Source organism: Physella acuta, unplaced genomic scaffold (genome assembly GCF_028476545.2).
Source record: "Physella acuta isolate Inbredline_101_S28 unplaced genomic scaffold, ASM2847654v3 ptg001818l, whole genome shotgun sequence".
Taxonomy (NCBI): domain Eukaryota; kingdom Metazoa; phylum Mollusca; class Gastropoda; family Physidae; genus Physella; species Physella acuta.
This window is the reverse complement of record NW_026733328.1, coordinates 118,311-137,580: the sequence shown is the minus strand read 5'-3', so window position 1 is coordinate 137,580 and position 19,270 is coordinate 118,311. Positions and strand designations below refer to the sequence as shown.

At 35.2% G+C, this 19,270-nt stretch overlaps 1 protein-coding gene across 1 annotated transcript; it reads left to right on the top strand.

Annotated features, from left to right (window-relative positions):
• The first annotated feature begins 1,251 nt into the window (after positions 1-1,251).
• LOC131930675 (uncharacterized) lies at positions 1,252-17,477 on the top strand. The gene is made up of 11 exons (XM_059287260.1): positions 1,252-1,288; positions 1,706-1,753; positions 2,674-2,700; positions 3,779-4,792; positions 6,416-6,578; positions 10,249-10,435; positions 11,339-11,479; positions 12,354-12,620; positions 14,422-14,519; positions 15,611-15,731; positions 16,812-17,477. Exons 1-11 carry the CDS (start codon positions 1,252-1,254, stop codon positions 17,475-17,477), a joined length of 2,769 nt encoding a protein of 922 aa, XP_059143243.1.
• The last annotated feature ends 1,793 nt before the right edge of the window (positions 17,478-19,270 follow it).

Sequence of the window (19,270 nt, the reverse complement as noted above, 5' to 3'; positions counted from 1 at the left end):
AAAACTTTTTTTGTCTAAATTTGTAGTGGTTAAAAAAATATAAAATGACATATTGCAGGATTTTTAGTGGTATCACATATTAAGCAAATTTTTTATGTTAAACATACCAGACTTTACACCAGTGGTTCTTAACCTGGGTTCGATAGAACCCTAGGGTTTCGGTGGACATCAACAAACACACCTGTCTTATGATTTACGATCGGAATTTGTCATTGCGGACTACAGAAATATCACGAAGGGTACGGCGAATGCGCAAATGTAACCAATGGAGTTCGGTACCTCCAAAAAAAAAGTTAAGAACCACTGCTTTACACCCATGTATTTCTAAACCTCTTGTATCAAGCATTCTCCAGTTTCTCAACTTGAGTCGGGTACAAACCATTTGAAGCCGTCATAACTTGAGCACAATGAGAATTATTTATAACTTCAGCTCTCGTGACTGCTTGAGTTATCGCGAGTCGTAGACATACCACAATGAGCTTGGTGTTTCTGACAGCCTAGTTAAAACGTCGGAAATTCCTTCAGCACCAGAGAGTTCGATCAATAGATTGTCTACAACAGGGGTCTTCAATTTTTTCAGTCCGAGAGCCGCATTAACTATCAAATTTCAGTTCGGGGGCCAGTTTCTTCCAGGCATGTCTTTGATTTTTCTAGGCAAAGTTCCTCAGCCATCACCAACAAGCGATTTTTCCTTGGACAAAAAGATATCCGCGGGCTGGATGAGAGGACTTCGCGGGCCGTATTCTGCCCGCGGGCCGTAGTTTGGAGACCCCTGGTCTACAATATGCAGATTTAGTATTTCTGTTACAGCTAACTACTTGACACATCAGCTCATGCATCGCTTCTCTACGTAGGCAGTGCTTGTTTGTGTTATCGATCTATTGAATATATTGTTATTCATATATGCTGTTGTATGTTAAATTAGAGATACGTTATTGGGAATAGATTATTGTATGTGGTTTATGCTACCATAGTGATGGTTTCAAACATATCAACAGTGATTTAGGTAGACGTGAGTGTAGATGATTTTGTTGAGTGAATACTACTAACGTGCTCTGATATACAGTTTTGCTATTTATAAAGTTGTAAATGTAAATGGGAGTTGATTAATTAAGGAATGTTGAAACTACAACAGTGATACAGACTGCGTTTTTGTTCGAAAAACTCAAAGGGTTATTTGTTTGTGAGCTCAAAACTGATGGAAATATTTTTCGCTACAAGTTGTGAATTTCGGATATCAGAATCGTCACAATGAGTTTGTATTACTGGCAGCTTGTGTTGATTTTAGGTAAGTTTCGAAACTATTTTAGAACTAAGATTTGCCGCTTTAGTTGTTTTTACATTCCTTGGGTAGGGTGAAAATGGTTAAAAAGCGAAAAAAAAAAAACAAATAGAAAAATGTGTATAATTACGAGCAAAGAAAATTCAATGAAAATAAGAATAGTAAACATGTTTTCTTTATTTAATGAAATAATTGGTTGCTGTTGAAATGCCAAAACACACACAATTGCTGACAACACACCATACATACACACACATACACACCACACACACATACATATATATATATATATATATATATATATATATATATATATATATATATATATATATATATATATATATATATATATATATATATATATATATATATATATATATATATATATATGTTAGAATATACTATTACCCTTTCTTTCTCAAGGTCCTGCTCTTGTGTGTGTGACTTGGGCACAGTTACTCGACCCTGCAAGTGAGTTTCATTTTTAAGGCCCTAATCTAAATATGCCATAGCTCCATGAAATCGAGCACGACGTCCCAATTCTTATTATAACCATCATGAATATTTTAATGATAAAAAAGGCAAATTTTAGTTTCCTTGCAAATATCAGAATCACAGTCCATGTCTTCGGGATATTGGTCAGCACAAAGTCTAATCGACTTTAATTTCCCTAACTGTAGCCAGAGTTTCTTCCAGGTATCTATTCTTGAATAAAGTCTACGCCCCCCCCCCCCCCCAACGAAATGGAATTTATATAGAAACGATATACTTTTAACACTGACCGCCCCCTCGCGGAAATTTTAGTCCGCCCACCCGAAAATTTCAGGTGCACCCTCGGAGAAAAAAGTCTGGAAGAAACACTGACTGTAGCTAAGACACAGTAGATCTACATGAACTCGGGAAAATTAACCAAATTTGATTTCCGATTTCGAGAAAGCAATCCTTCCTCTTCTTCGTTCTAAGTTTAGTCTTGGAGAGGATTTCTTCCAACTTAATTAAATATACGTCTCAACTTGTTATGCGCCATTTAGATCGTTGACTCCAATTTCAAACTATTCTTTTTGGATTTGCTTCCACAGCTTTTTTTTGACTAGTCTCTTCCTAAATAGATCAGTTAGGTTATTGGCAGAATTATGATTAGAATATACTCTTACTCTTATACTAAAACTAGTATATTCTAATTGCGAGTTAAGGGTAGGGGTATAATCAGGATTTTGTTAGTTTTTTTTTTCTTAATAATAAGGTTAGTTTTCAAAGATATTTGTATTAGTTTATTTGTTAACATTTAGTAACAAAAAAATCTTTTATTTGAAACAGTTATAAGACATTGGTTAGTATTATCCAAAGTTTGTTATACGATGTGGTTAATCTTATTTCCTCTCATTTTATAGTCACAGTAGGCAGCTTAGCCAACACACGTAAGTTATAATTGTGTTTGTTGTCTTCGTAACTGTTACATAGAGTAAGTTTTCACATGTGTTTTTATCGGTCTTCGACGATGGCAAATAAAGTAAACTTTTTTTTAAACATAAAAATAATAAAGAATTCATCAAACGATTGCTAAATTGGGGAAATACAAACATGAATTGTATTATAAACCTGCGCATGCATGCAAGCAGTAATTCACGAACCCAAACAGGTATGCACGCTCGCATGCACGCACACAAACCACACACCCAATGTGCTCTTTGAAATATATATCATAGTACATTATGCTGGGTAAAGGATGTCTTTTGTTGGGTCGTCCGTATATACATGTATATATATGTATGCATATATATATATATATATATATATATATATATATATATATATATATATATATATATATGTATATATATATATATATATAAATATGTATAAACATATATATATATATATATATATATATATATATATATATATATATATATATATATATATATATAATGTTTATATATATATATATAAATAAATATATGTATACATATTTATAAATAAATATATCTAAAGATGTATATATATATATCTATACATACATACATACATACATACACACACACACACACACATATATATATATATATATATATATATATATATATATATATATTTATATATATATATATATATGTATATATATATATATATATGTATGTATATATATGTATGGTGACGGGAAAATGATCTCTGTGAGATATTTTGTCTGAGATTATTTGTCCATGATATCATTAGTGCCTGAGATCATTTGTCATGTAACCACTATATGTATATATATATATATATATATATATATATATATATATATATATATATATATATATATATATATATATATATATATATAAATTATGGACGTAAAGCAAACTTTTGAGCGTATAAATGGCTTTAATACAACGTCAAACAACACCCCCTTCCCTGCCTATGCCAAGAAAAAAAGTTGTATATCAGCCACCACACCGTTATCTCCAACAATAACTCACTTAACATCAAATTATATTCTGTTTATTGTCTCAGAGGTTGAAGTCCTGTCCAACGGCTCCGTAGCGAACGTCGGCGTGTCTCTCCTCAACTCCTCCTCCTCCACAATCAGCATCTTGCCTGTAGCTGCCGACCCCTCGAGCTTATCCACGACCCCGTCATTGTTTGAAGAACTCAACAGCACTGAACCTACGCCTGACAACTATACAGCCATTGGATGCTTTAACTCGACCACAAACGAGACGTATTATGAGAACTGTACAAGCGGGGATAACTCTACGACGACTTCCTCTCCTTCAAGCGGTGGGGGCTCTGGTTCAGGTAGCCCGAGCGGAAGTTCTGGCTCTGGCACTTCCGGTTCCACCTCCAACAATCCACCAAGTTCGCCTTCCGGGTCATCTCAGAACACGTCGTCTCAAACTTCGAACACGACGTCTCAATCTTCGAACCCCACGAGTATGACTTCAGACACGTCAACTCTAACTTCGAACTCTGGGAACGTGGATACTACAAGCGTTGCCCCAACAAAATCAACCACAACAACTACGACTACAACTACAACTACAACCACGACCACAACAGCAACGCCTGCACCTACACCTGCTCCAACAACATCTACATTAACACCATCAACAACCACTCCAACAACTGCTCCGACATACACGCAAGCTTCCCCAACAATCACGACAACCCAGCCTCCTACCAATTTACAACCCACCACCTCCACGACCACCATTTCTAAACCACCAAACTACATCTACTTCCCACTAATCCCGCACACCCAAAAAGACGCATCCATCCACCCAAAATCAACAATCAAAACCAATTTGATCATAACAGGCTCAGAAAACACCAACACCATCGTTAGCATTGTGTACCCTAGCAACCCAGCTAAAAATGTAAGTGTTATCCTTGAACCGAAGAAAAAGTATGTCTACAGCTTCAGTAACACAACTTTCCTATCGGAAGGTATTGGAGGCTCCGGGTTTTACATCAACGCAACAGGATACATCCATATCATAATGTACAGCAAAATTGAATACTTTGACGGTAAGTTATTAATCTGTCAACTTTCACGTGTTATATTCAGTTTATTTTATGGTTAAGTAGATAAATGGGACTCTGGATCGTATATTGACTTCAGTAGCGTAGCGAGAGGGTGCGGGGGGGGGGGGGGGGGGGAAATATGTCCCCGGGCGCCGACCTTAGGGGGCGCCAAAATGGATTGGAAATATAAATTGAAAGGTTGAGGGGGGGTGCAAATCGAATGTTTGAGGGGGAGGGGGTGCGAATCGAAAGTTTGAGAGGAGGGGGGGGTGGAAATCGAAATCTGGGGGGGGGGGTGCAAATCGAAAGCTTGAGGGATGGGGGTGCAAATCAAAATCTTGTGGGGGCGGTGCAAAACGAAAAGTTTGTCCCCGGGCGCCGTGAAGGGGTCGCTACGCCTCTGATTGACTTTGATAAGGCCCGAATATATTTTAGATATGGTCCATTCATTAGCCCAGATATTTTATGGTAAAATAGGTACGACACACCCAAGGCTGGATTTATAAATAATAAGGCCCTAAGATATTTTATATATGGGGCCCATCATAAGCCCAGATATTCTATGTTAACGAAGCTGTTTTCATAGGAGTAATTAGCAAAGCAGTATATGATTGTATAACTTCTGCCTATTCAAAAAAAAAAATTGGAGGAGGGGGCTTCAAAAAAGTAGAGACGCTAAGCTATAGATTTTTAGCTTTTTCGTTATTCCGGCACAGATAGCATTGTTGTTATCCTAATAGATAAAAAGCATTGTCTGTGGGTTTTTTTGAGGGAATAGGCAAGAAGGGCAAGGGTTTCAAAATTTGTGTTACTGCTTTGTTACTGTCATTTAGACATTGTTTGAATACCATCCCTATTATATCCAGTTTTAAGAACTGCTGTTATTCAATGAACAATATTAGCCAGTATCTAACGCTAAAATTATCGAAAAATGTGCTTTATCACAATTCTATTTGTATGTTATATATAAAGGTATTTGTTCTAGAAGTATGTATTTAGCCTAAAGCAAAAGAAGGCTAATGTAATGTTTTTCATAATTCCTTACTTTTTGCACTCAAGATAACTAGGTACATACTAGACCCAACCATCCTCGAAAATTTAATCAATAGACACGTACGTGACAACACTATTTACCAAGTCTTTTAAATCAAAATAAATCACCATCGATTTTCAAAGCGCCGGCTGCTTATAAAAGAAACACACCTTATTGAATACGAAACCAAAAAAAAATCACCAGTAATTTATAATGCAGGTTAACAGTTTTATTATATTGACAATAGCAAAGATAATCGATTGCGACTAATTAAACACATAGTGGTTTAACATACAGAGAGTATTTAGGTGTAAGTAAAGGTTGTGGGTTTGGTGTAGATTGGGGTTATGATAAGGTGCATGATTACATTGTGAGATAAGACCAGGAATCGGACTCAACATAAAATATGACAAGTTCTGATTGGGAATAGAACTAATTAGACTAAATTGCATATACGGTAGTCAAAGATACAAATGCTCTCCAAATGGTTGGGGTTATTGAAACTGAGGTAATTCTCTTTTCCAATCAGCCTACCCCCCTCCACCCCCCACCCCACCCCACACACATCTAACCAGCAACCCGCTCTCTTCCAGCTTCAGGAGCCGTACAGATCCAAAGCTTATCAGCTGCGAGCGTCTACTCCCAAGCCATGCTGCAGCGAGAGTACCTGCTCGTTACTTATTCAACAGCTGTAAACAAAACCTTCGCCAGGCTTTACATCGTCTCATCCGAGAACAACAATATGGTTCAGATCACGTGAGAGATTTGCACGCATTGATTGGTTCTTTCTAGTCTGTTCTTCGTTTTGTTTTTAAAATACGTTAATTTTACGTTACAATATTGATTGGTTCATTAGTCTTTTCTTCGTATGGTCTTTTAAAATGCGTGTTAATTTTACGGTACAACATTGATTTGATCTTTTTAAGTCTGTTCTGCTTTTGGTTTTTAAAATACGTGTTAATTTCACCGCACAGCATTGATTGTTTTTATTTTATAAAGTCTGTTGTTCGTTTGGGTTTTTAAATATCTACCTATATAAGGCCAGAGTGTCATACTGTAAAAGCCAATTTGAACATACGTATGGGCCAGGGCAAAGGTCAGCAGTCTCGAGCCTGCTTCGCTTTAAAATAAAGATGGCAATCCATTGTTTTTATTTTTGTCACCTGCAATTCATTATTTGCTATCGGGTTTAGCTTTAATTAAACGATATAACTGTTTGTTGTTTCTATAAAGTCCCAATACTACTATCAGTTATTTAATTCCAGAAAATAAAAGATAAAAAGTCTTAAAGCATTTGTAAGATCTGTGTTAGGTCGATTCTAGATTTAAGATTCTAGATTTAAGATTCTAGATTTAACTAATTGAGTTTTTTAGATAAATATTTTACATCAATCTTAGTTTCGTAACATTGTAATAGATTATGATATAGTTTTACTAAACTTAACCCAGGAGTAGGTTAAATTAGGATATCATCTAAATGAAACAAGATTTTGAGTAATAACTAAAATAATACAAAATATTATCACTAATAGGGTTTGTAAGTAGGTCAACAACCAGTTCTATGGCTCATGCAGGTTTAATTGAGCCGTAGAACTTGTTGGTAACCTACTTATAAACCCTATTGATAGGAGAGTTTCCTGTCAAAATGATAGAGCAATCATTGCTAATCTTTGACAATTAATTTAATAATTTATTTCTTTGCTGGTCATTCGAGGTTCGCGCTTAAAAGTATCCGCCAAATAATTATTATGACTCTGATTCAGGTGAAGTGAATCACTAGTTTTATTTTGTGCTACCGCCACCCGTGCTCAGCGCATCACTGGCGCTCTGCCAATATACATGTTAATTTTACCGCAAAATATTGATTTTTTTTTTCAAGTCTGTTCTTTATTGGTTTCAAAATACGTGTTAATTTCTGCATTTACAAAATTGATTTGTTAATATTTAAATTTAACAGCACACCATGGATTTGATCACCCTGTCAATTTATTTGAAGTTTTTGAAACACATATGATAATTAAACCTTAATTTAGACTTGTTTTGTCATTAGGGTTTAGAATTAGGGTTTCATATTTTTTCAAACAAAAATGATATTATCATCACACGTATGAACTCTTGGTAAATAATATATATATGCACAACCCGTTGATATATATGAAATACATGATCTATTAGATAATTTGCATATGAACTAACCCATGTCATATAATATTTCTGCAACTCTTTATTATATTAATTGTGACATCCATTGTAACATAATATATGCACGTTCCCTTGTTATATAATATATGCACCGTTTGATTGTTATAATATAATATAAACCCTATTTCATTGTTATATAATAAATACACAATCTATTGTTATACACGTCTGATCCCCTGTCTCTAAATATATGCGCGATCCCATGTTATATAGTGTATTCGCGACCCCATTTTATCTAATAAACGCACATTACGTTAAATAATATGCGCGATCCTTTGTTATATAATATATGCACCAATACCTTTGTTATAAAATATATGCACGATCCATGAGATATGTATGCTTAATATTTTTTTCATGCTTGTAAAACTTTACCGAAGAAAACTTTCCTTTGTTGAAATTTTACTCCTGGCAATATCATTTAGGTGGGGAAGTAGCGCTACTCAAGATCTTTTTCAACTGGTCAAATAGCGGTGAATTCAATATCGGCCTTCATTACTTATTGAAACTTCTCTGTGTTATAATTCAAACAAGGCTATGCATGAGCGTGAGAAAGAGAGTTGGTTTTATGTTTGGTGTTGTTAGGTTATGTGCCTTCTCTTTGCATGCGCTAAAAAGGGATGTAACTCCGTTGTTTTGTTTGGTAGATTTTTGTTTTCTATGTAAGGGATAGGCTAGTGCAGCTGGGTGAGGAAAATGGGAATATTTAGTTAAGGATAAATATTATGGGAGATAACCAAGTTTAGACTAAATATAGTTAGGTAAACAGTGTCTAAATGTTAAACGAAGGTAAACTGTAGGCTAGATTTTTTAGAAGCAGTAGGATGGAAGATGGGTGGGGGCTTAAGACAGGAGAATAGGGCAAATTAGTGGCACATATTTTGTGTTGTGTGTCATATTTTATATAGTGTGTCAAAACAATTCTTATGCTGTATCATTCATTTTATGTTTAGTCACACTTTTATGTTTTATGTCACATATATTTTCTCTCACATTTTATGTAGTGTCACACATTTTACGCTTTTTGCCACGCATTTAATCTTGTTTAACACACTTTATGTGTTGTGTCACATATTTTATGTGTTAATGGCACTCACCAAATGTGTTAGGTTTTTTCTAGAGACGTTTCGGGTTAATTTCTCACCTCTACGTAACTTCACAACTAAGCCTGAGCACCTAGAAACTTTACTAATATAAAATTTTAATGCGATGCAAGAGTTGAATAATTAAGTATATACATTTGTAAAATGCAAGTAAATATGTCATTCATTACCATTGAAACCTGTTTATATTATTTCACTCCTGACTCGATTAGAATTCATTGTATGAGAGAAGGAATGAAGGAAAAAAAAAAACCCACAACATATTAGTGGCACATACTATATAACATAACGTAAAAAAAGATGGGGATGGGGTTTATTTGAAAGGATCGGATTACTTAAACAGTACTAATTACAAAATTGAAAATAAAATCGTCACATTATTTACCAATGCATAGCGTTATAAATTCAAAGTTAATACAAAACCTACAACAACTTAGGCCTATTACACTAAACCATATTTACCTTTTTATTTGCGAAGTAGGGATCGGCGTGGTCGAGTCGGTAAAGCTCATGGTTGCTAAACCGAAAAGTCTCGAGTTCGAACCCTCGGGCAGATGAGGCTCGTTAGCTGGGGACAGCCACTCTTCTAGGAGAGACAACTCCAAAATTAAACAACTGCTGCCTTGTAGTTTGTTCTTGGTTGGACAAAGGCTATGGAAGCAAATCCAAAAAGAAAAGCAGGCTGAAATCGGAGTCAATGGCCTCAATGGCGCATAACCAGTTGACACGTAACGCTTAATTGTGTTGGAGGCGTGGTCGAGTCGGCAAAATAAAAAAAAAAAGCTCATGTTCAAACTCAAAGTCTCGAGTTCAAACCCACTGGCAGATAAATCTCGATCCCCTTCAACACTAATAATTAAGAACGAAGAAGAAGAAAAGAAGATTTGCGAAGTGTCAATGAATGTTTACTACAAACGTTTACCAATTGTATGTATTAATATATATATATATATATATATATATATATATATATATATATATATATATATATATATATATATTCGTGTGATTGTGTTTTATTGATAATACAACATTACGTAAAATGTTAAGAACAAATACAATATAATATTTAAAACAAGTAAAAAAACGAAATCTCCATTTCGGTTCTCGTGACGTTGAAGATTCTCCAAGTACGTCACCACGCCACCCATCGCTTTCAACATCGACGGTGCCAGACTCGTCTCCCCTGCCGTGGTGAACGTGACCTTGAACTTTACCTGGAGCTACTTCCTGGAGAGCGAGGGCGACCTGACCGGGACGCGCGTGACGTCACAGCACGCCATCGCTGTCTTTGTGGGCATGATGGACGTAAGATTGGTTTGAATTGCTCTTTTGTTGTTTTAAAAAGATCGAGTTAGTTGTTTTAGACATTTATTATTTACCTCTCACACATAAATAATTTGACCCAGTGAGCTTACGAAGGGGGGGGGGGGGGGAATCATCCATCAATGACGTCACCATTGTTTCTTCCAGATTTTTTTCGCGCCGGAGGGGGGGCACTTGAAATTTTCGGAGGGGGGGGGGCGGTAGACTTTCTTCGGGGGTGGGGGGCGGCGGACACTGTTAAAAGTATATATTTTCTATATAAATTATAGAATAGATGCCTGGACGAAACTCTGGACGTCACACTACTGGGAGGTGTCTTTTAACATTAGTCAATATGTCGAAATAGCTAAAGGTGGGGGCGAGGGGTTAAAATACAATATGTAAGAGAATACAAAGTTAACTGAGCTTGTTTATTTTTGGTTAGAGTTATGGACATAGAGGAAGGAGGGGGGGGGATGGGTGGAGACGTTTTTAGAGTAAAGGTATTTCTATTTCACAGATATGAAGAAATTCGAAATTCGTAGTGTTTGTGGTGTGTTATGATTGGTTCATGTCAATTATCAACTATATATATATATATATATATATATATATATATATATATATATATATATATATATATATATATATATATATATATATATAAATCTATGTAGGTATGTGCGTGTATATATATACCTATATATATATACACACACACACACACACATATATATATATATATATATATATATATATATATATATATATATATATATATATATTGGGAAAGAGAGAGATATACATCTGTAACTAATTTTGATTACCAGTGTATTTGTATGCTTCTTAACACCCACCCACCATAACATCAATGTTCAAACAAACCGATGATTCACCCCTGTGCAGGTCAATGGAAGTCTGGCATTTGAGCAAATGCTGCCAGTGATGAATACGTCCGCCTTGTGGTCAGTCTGGTCAAACGACACGACTGGTCAGTCGGTGGCTGAGTACAAGGTGGCCACGAACATGGACACCGTCGAGTTGAAGGTGAGGGACGGGTGGTCATTTTTAAAGGGATATTTCCTGGAGTAAGAGACTACATACTAAGATACAGATCACGTTTGGGTATTAATAAAGAACTAGAATTTCATATTCAGTATTTGCTAGTATGTATTTGAGATTGTGTTTCATTGTAATTGTTTGTCTATACTATTGTGGGATGGTGCAGTCGAATGGTACACCATACGTTTGCTGACCCAAATGATTTGAGTTCGAATGGGGGTATAAGTCGGTGGAACGTCACTGAATCAACCCAACTCTGATGGGTACCTAACTCACGTTGTTGAAAGTAAAGATGACTCGGCATAGTGCTCATATCACTGTCCCTTTATATGTCGATGTCTACAGAAACATGGGGACTCTACTAAACCCGTAGACCGTCAGGTTTGAAAGAGGACTTTCATGTATTATACTACTGATATACTATTGATACCACTGGTACAGATTGATTTATAAAAAATAAAGAATTTAGAATAATTATATAAAAGAAAATAGTGATAATTAAAATATTCATTATTGTTATTCTTTTTAACTTGGTTACTTTTTATTAGCTTTTATTTAACTTGATTCCTAGTTCGTGGTTTTGTTGTTCTACTTACTTCGTTAAAGATCAAAAATTGCGAGCGAAATAAATAGCACTTTTAACGGACAGATTTTTTTTAAACTTGTCACGTAGGTTACCATTCGATGACAATGCAGTTCGACATTAAATTTAACTTATTCGATTTGTATTTTGTCCATCACGATAACGAACACTTTTATCGAACCGATTTCGTTCCGTCACAAAAAACAGCAACTTTCATGACGATGCAATTCGACATAAAATTTGACTTAATACCGTGTATCTTTTGTCCCTACACAGATAGGCTCGAACGTAAACAGCAGTTTTCTGGACCACGCAGGGGACGCCATCCAGTGCTCCCCACCCAACCACACCATAGTCACCTCCACCAAGCCGACGACTGGATTCAAGTTTATCCACACACCCGGCTCGGGGAGAAACGGATCTATCGAGTGCCACACTCCCATCTTACATCCGGCGCTGTGGCGGTCCCGATACGTTTGGGGAATCCCCGACGATTATTTTTCTTCGATGACTGATCTGTACATAGCCGTAGTCATCAAAACTGTGAGTTTGTTTATGTAGGTGATGGTTAGGATCTCGGACCTGAAGATCTATAGGGTAGGTGAAGTAGAGTTCATCAGATTTGTGTGACCTCATCATGTAATCGGATAATGTGATTAGTAATATGCACAGCTGCTTGTACTTCCAAATGGGAATGAACCTTAGAATTTCCGCATAGCAGTCGAGCGTTCTATCACACAGCCACGCCATTCCATGTAATGAATCTCGAACACTATTCTACGCTTAGGCATCATGCACTTATTTTATACTATGTTATGCTAAGCGTGCATGTTACGGTATGCGCACATGTGATGATTTCTTAAGCAGATATGTTATATTTTGCAAACTTTTATCGACATATTGTATTTTATGCAATTCACACGTTATGCTTCTGGACATATGATATGTTATATTTTGTTATAAACACGTGTCACTTGTCATGTAACGGATACATGTCATGTTACGCTCAGATGTCATTCTATGCACGCATGCCATGTTATGAGCACATGTCATCTTAAACACACACGGTGTAGAGCAATCGTTTAAACTACTGGCTTAAATATCCTATGTTATTGATTTGATCGATGTCTGCCATCTACACGTTAATTAAATACATCGATTTTACAGTCGTGTCGCAGGTCTAATGAAGATTATCTAAGCGATTATCTATAATGATTTGATTCATATACTACATCATTTTACCAATTACGACATTACGCTATATCAACATATACTTTCGTTGGGGATTAATTTTAGGGTGGGGGGGGGATGATGACAATGGAGGTTATGACGTTAAATAAGTGGTTATTTAGGACATTGAAATATCAAATGTTTTCCGTCTTAATATTATATCGACATTAAGCGAAACATGTGACGGTGGGTTTGTCGATAGCGTTCAATTTCTATCTCACACAGAATGTGCCAAATTTCTTATTATTGCTAAGCGATTGTGTTTGTATTGATAAAAATATTACACAGCCGAGTGTCAATTCAAAGTGAATAAATAATGAGGCTAGGAAGCAGTGACTCATAGAGTCACTAGATAAAAATATTGATGGCATGGAATAATTGATTAGAACTTGGCAGTGTTGATATAAAAATAGTTGATATAACATTTTAATTGTTTTTAATTTGGAATATTTTTTTTCAATCGATAATTCGTTAGCCTGCAATTTTAAAAGTAAATGTTACTGAAACAGACCGAAACGTAAGGCCTAAGCTTACAAAATTGTTTCTTTAAATAGTAAACCTACAGATATTTGATTTAGTCACTATACAATAATGTAAACGCCTGAATTAGACAATCATAATGTGATTCAGCCAATCGTAAAATACAAATATAGATTGTTTTTTCAGTCAAAGAATAAATTTATCAGGGGGGGGGGGAGGCGCTTTACGAATTAGTATAAATATGGGTGGTGGGGTGAGGGCGCTTTTGGAATACGTATTTAAATAGGGGGGGGTGGGCAATTTACAAATAATTATGTATAATTTATACGTTGGGGGGGCGCTTTTCGAATAAATAAGTATATATATATATATATACATATATATATATATATATATATATATATATATATATATATATATATATATATATATATTAGATATTCCAAAACATTTGTAAATTTATTCTGTTTTTATTCAATATTTTAAAAGATAAAATATGCATTATTTAGCTATGTTGTATAATTTTCCCTTAATGAATTATATCTCTAAAGGCTACATGTTTTTTTTGTTATATAAATTCTACAAACTCTAAAAAAATAAAACGTTCAACAAATGTTTCTCTCCACTGTACTAGGCTAACTCCGGGGAGTTACTGCTGAATGACGTACAGTTTCAGCCTCGCACAGTGCAGTACGTGGACAGAACCAAGGAGTATGTCGTACTCACCCACAGGTAACGGTGCTTGTTCTGTTGCCATAGGAACAGTAACCATTACTCATAATAAACATAAGGTGTACTAATAAAAAAATTCATTGTGTTTTTTTTCGTCTCCATATTTACCATAATTCTAACCTTTACTTGTTGAAAAGCGAAGACAAATTAGAATTGTTTTGTTTCTTAAGTTAAGTTTTCTAAATAACCGAAAACCTAAACTTCTCTGTTTTATAATTTAAACATAGAAACAATAGTCACAAGCAAAGAAATAGCACCCATACACAACAGAAAATTTAAAAAAAAAGTCAACCGGCAATGTAATTAGGCTCATGAAATTGGAATTCATTCGTAGCTGTGTCCAGTGATTCTGTCAAACTTTTTTCTCCGTGGTTTGCGGGAGGCGGGGGGGGGGGGGGGGTGACTTGAAATTTTCATGTGGGTGTACTAAATTTTCCCGTATACATTTTCTATAAAAATTGTATAACGTTCGGATTGGATGGGAGGGGGGGGGGTTGAAAACGTGCTTTGGACCCCCTCACCCGTAGAGATGCCTGAAACTTTGAGACTGCGTCATATAAATAAATTTTGTTGTCAGAACTACTCTCAGCTTCCTCAACGTGAGTCAGGCCCGTGTGGTCGCGAACCTAGGTTCCACAATGCAGACTTTAGAGTTAACAGCCGTGCGCTCTACCCTCCCACCACGTCTATCCTAAACCTTATTGCTTTCTATCGACTGGTCTAAATCTAAATCATCCCTTAACCCTTGTTAAAGTCGTTGGGGCACCACAGAGTGCTGCGTCTAAAACTAAGTGCCGTGCGACGGTGCTCACCCCTCTACAGACCTCTATCAACTATTACTCAATAATAAATACAAATGTAAATAGCAGACGTACTTCTATCTACTTACTTTCGCTACACAAGTCTAGTGGAAGAAGGGGAGCGGGTTGGACATATACATATATATATATATATATATATATATATATATATATATATATATATATATATATATATATATATATATATATATATATATATATATATATATATATATATATATATATACATATATGACAATAATATGCCTTTACAACCTTCTTTTCCTAAAGACTCAGCAATTCAAGTGTGTATAACCTGACGTCTACCAATGTGTCCACCATATTTGAAGTCCATCTCTACGGCCAGCAGAAGTCCAGCATCTTCTGTACCACTGCCGGCATCAACAACCCGGTACATTAGTCAATTATGTTAATTAGTCGGAAACTGTCCAATCACTTGATGTTTAAAGATTTGTTTATTAAAAGCACGGTTTATAAGTTTTAGGATATTTAAGCTGAAGTTAAATTTCATGTGTGTGACTTTAATAGTACGCTCTATATAAAAAAAAAATTTCATTTCCTATTATTTTGAAAGTCATATATGATGTATCCGGAAATTACATGTAAATATGTTTTGGAAAGTTATCAAAAACATCAAGAATTTGTATTTAATTTGTGTGGCCATCTAGTAATGAATAACTATAATGTCACAGTTTTTAACTAAATAGGATGGCTTAACCTGTCTTTCTATTATTCCAGTCAATTTATGCGCCTCGCTTGTTGTGTTGCTAACTATGATTGAAGCAAAAATTGATATTTTATTTAATATAATAATACACAATCCAATTTAAAATTAACTTTTATTTTGAGTTTCGTTTTTTAGCGCAGTTTCCTTACAGGAATTGCGATTATTAATTCGTCATTTCTGGATGGATGTGTGTCCGCAGCGTTAAGTCGTCTTAAAGTCGTATCTCCTCCTCAACGAAGCAATATCGAGGACTAGTTCCAAAGCAAATATGTTAAGCAAGTTCCGAGGATGATTGTGGGCCAAAAAAATTCCCGGAATTCCTTCCTGGATTTCCCGGAAAAGCCAAAAACCCTCGAAAAAATGCAGTTTTTGGCCCATATCTCGGCAACCAGACCACGTAGCGACTTGAAACATTTACCAATCGATTCCTGCCATAATTTAGAACAATATTGCCGAAGAAAGTTTTCAAAAATATCCTTTCGTTCGGTCACAACATTTTTTTTAAATTACAGGATAACATAAGGAAATTGCGCTTAAATTGTCAATAGCCTTTTTATTAACTCGTTTTTATCATAAATCAAAATCCAATGTATACTTAACTTTTATTTTAAGTTTCATTTTTTATCATGATACAAAATCGAATTTAAAATGAACTTTTACTTGAAGTACATTTTTTAAAAATAAATTATCTTAATTAAAAGTATTTTAAAAGCCTATACGTATTTCAAAAACTTTTCTTTAAAGGTCCAAAGTCCATCGACATCTAACAGCTTCCCAGTCAGCGGTAATGTGTTAAAATACGTCGATATTCCTCCCATTGTGGACATTTTAACCACGACCACACCAGCGTACCTCACCACAACAGCAAAGATTAACAACACGACATCTGCAGCACCCGGCATGACAACATCATCAGCGCCATCCACCAAAAACAACTCGACAACATCGTCTTCAAATACCACCAGCAACGGTACCTCCTCTACCAGCAGCAACAGCAACAGCACCACAACACTACCACCACCAAACACCAGCACCGTTGATCTGTCTTTGTCCTGTCCGGCGTTTCTCGCCGTTTTACGCCGTATCAGCAACATGACCGACGACGATGTGGAAACCACTATTGAGGTTATCCAGAGGACACTGTACGTCAATCGCAGAAAGACATCCGCGTTCATCCAGAAGAAGGTCAGTCTCCAGGACAACCGCCCTTCTGCGGTGGGGATTGGAGTGAGCGGTATAGGCGTGATAGTCACGGTGTTGGCCCTGCTTGTCGGCCCTGATCTCATTGAGTTGACGTACTGGGTGTACGCCTATATCAAGCAGTATATGGCTAAAGGGAAGCTACACGGCGAGAAGAGGAACATTGAAAGTGGTGAGGTTGGGGGTACTCAGATCGATCAAGGGAAATAAGCGAGTCGTGTCGTGAGATGTTATCATCAAGGGACATAACCGAAAAAAAGAGTTTTCTATAAAGTGGATAAAATGCTTTAATATAGTTTATTTTATAATTATAAAAGTGCTACATTTATGAATGAATTTAACTAAATTCATCGGTAATATAAGAACAATTATACATTTACCTTGCATTTTTAAAATACATTTTACAATCACTTTATTATAAAAATGAAAAGAACGCATAGACAAACCAGTTCCTATTTGTTTATTTTACATGCAATCTTTCTATCATATTATTAAATTACTAGATTAGATCTAGCATCTTGATGTATAATAGAAAATCACGGCCGTTTATATTTCTAGCCAAGGGTGACCATGGTGTCACTTTTTAGCTACACAGATGAGGAAGGGGCAACAGTGAACTAAGACGTCAAAAGTAACAGAGCTGCATCCCTTAACGAGGATTTTGAAATCAAATTTTTATGCCATTTTACTTTCTTTCTTTAATTATTATATATTCACTTTATGATTATATATTGGAAACTTTGTAAAATTACTAAATAAATGATTGTTATTTGGTTATTTTTATATTGAAAATAAATACAACAAAAGTGTAAGAGGAATACTTTGGAAATAATTGTTTGAAAGGGAAGAATGTGTGCTTAGTTGTGTCTCATTGTACCCAACGTATCATCAAATGCATTCAAATTTATTTTATTTAAATGTATTCAATAACGGTAACAACAGCAGGCTGCTTATTTATTTATAATATTCTTTTTCTTTTATCCCAGATTTATTTACAGCTCTAGCTGTAAGTTAATATCCCCTAAACCTAGCTCACCGAAAAAAATTGTCCTTTTTACTTTAAAAAAAATATTTTTCCCCCACACATAAAATTAAATCTCTATTTATCACGCAAATACATTTTCATGTTTAAAAATTACAATTGAAATGAGACGATTTGTATTATGTTTAAGTAAACCATCTACATTGAACGAACGTACATGTCAGAAAGAAGTATTATTATTTAAATATGTATTAATCCTCCCCCGACTATGAGGAAAAGTAATACTTAATCAATCTGACTTACTTTTGGGAGAATTCTAAAATAACGTTCTTCAATTTTGTTTTATTTTTATCGTAACAAAGTATTTCATCTTTATTCAGTTGAATAAATCAAAATATTTTTTTTACTTTACATGTAAGCCTATCGATATTTTTCATATTTCTTATGACCATGTTGAAAATTAAGTCACACAAGTTTTCCTTGAAAGTGTGGTCAGCACTTCGTCCAGCCGCCTTTACGTTTCTTAACGTAACCCTCGTACCCTTAAGGGCCTGGTGACCTAATAACTCGAGCACAGAATGCGAGATTTAAACTTTCAGGTTTGCAGTAGTGAGACCTAACACCAGACCACGCCCACTGTGTTTCTTTTTAAAATCGGTTTTCTGTTTTCAAAGCAAACATTTCATGCAATTCGTCTACCCGGGCGTTAGTCAAAGTTGAACAAACTTCAAACCAGTCTAACAAATTTAACAGATTAAAAAAGAAGTAATGAATGCAATAACACAAAGACAATTTTATTAAAAAAAATGTTTTCCAGCTGTCCCGGCACAATAATGGGAAATCAAAATGGTATTTTGAATTAAGAAACACAGTTTTTGAAAAGTTGCATGCAATAGAAACTCTAAATATCATTTTTAAATTTATAGAAGCGTTTTGTTTAATATATAGGCTATTCAAAAACGTTAGCTAACAAATACGTAAGCACAATATGGAAAAAAATCGTGTAGCATTTTAACTAATT

What these genes read in the sequence shown, in the direction of transcription:
- LOC131930675 (XM_059287260.1), top strand. Translation starts at nt 1,252, where the DNA reads ATGAGTTTGTATTACTGGCAGCTTGTGTTGATTTTAG. An exon ending in AACAATATGGTTCAGATCAC is followed by an intron (nt 6,579 to 10,248) that starts GTGAGAGATTTG and finishes GTGACGTTGAAG; the next exon opens with ATTCTCCAAGTACGTCACCA. An exon ending in TGGACACCGTCGAGTTGAAG is followed by an intron (nt 11,480 to 12,353) that starts GTGAGGGACGGG and finishes GTCCCTACACAG; the next exon opens with ATAGGCTCGAACGTAAACAG.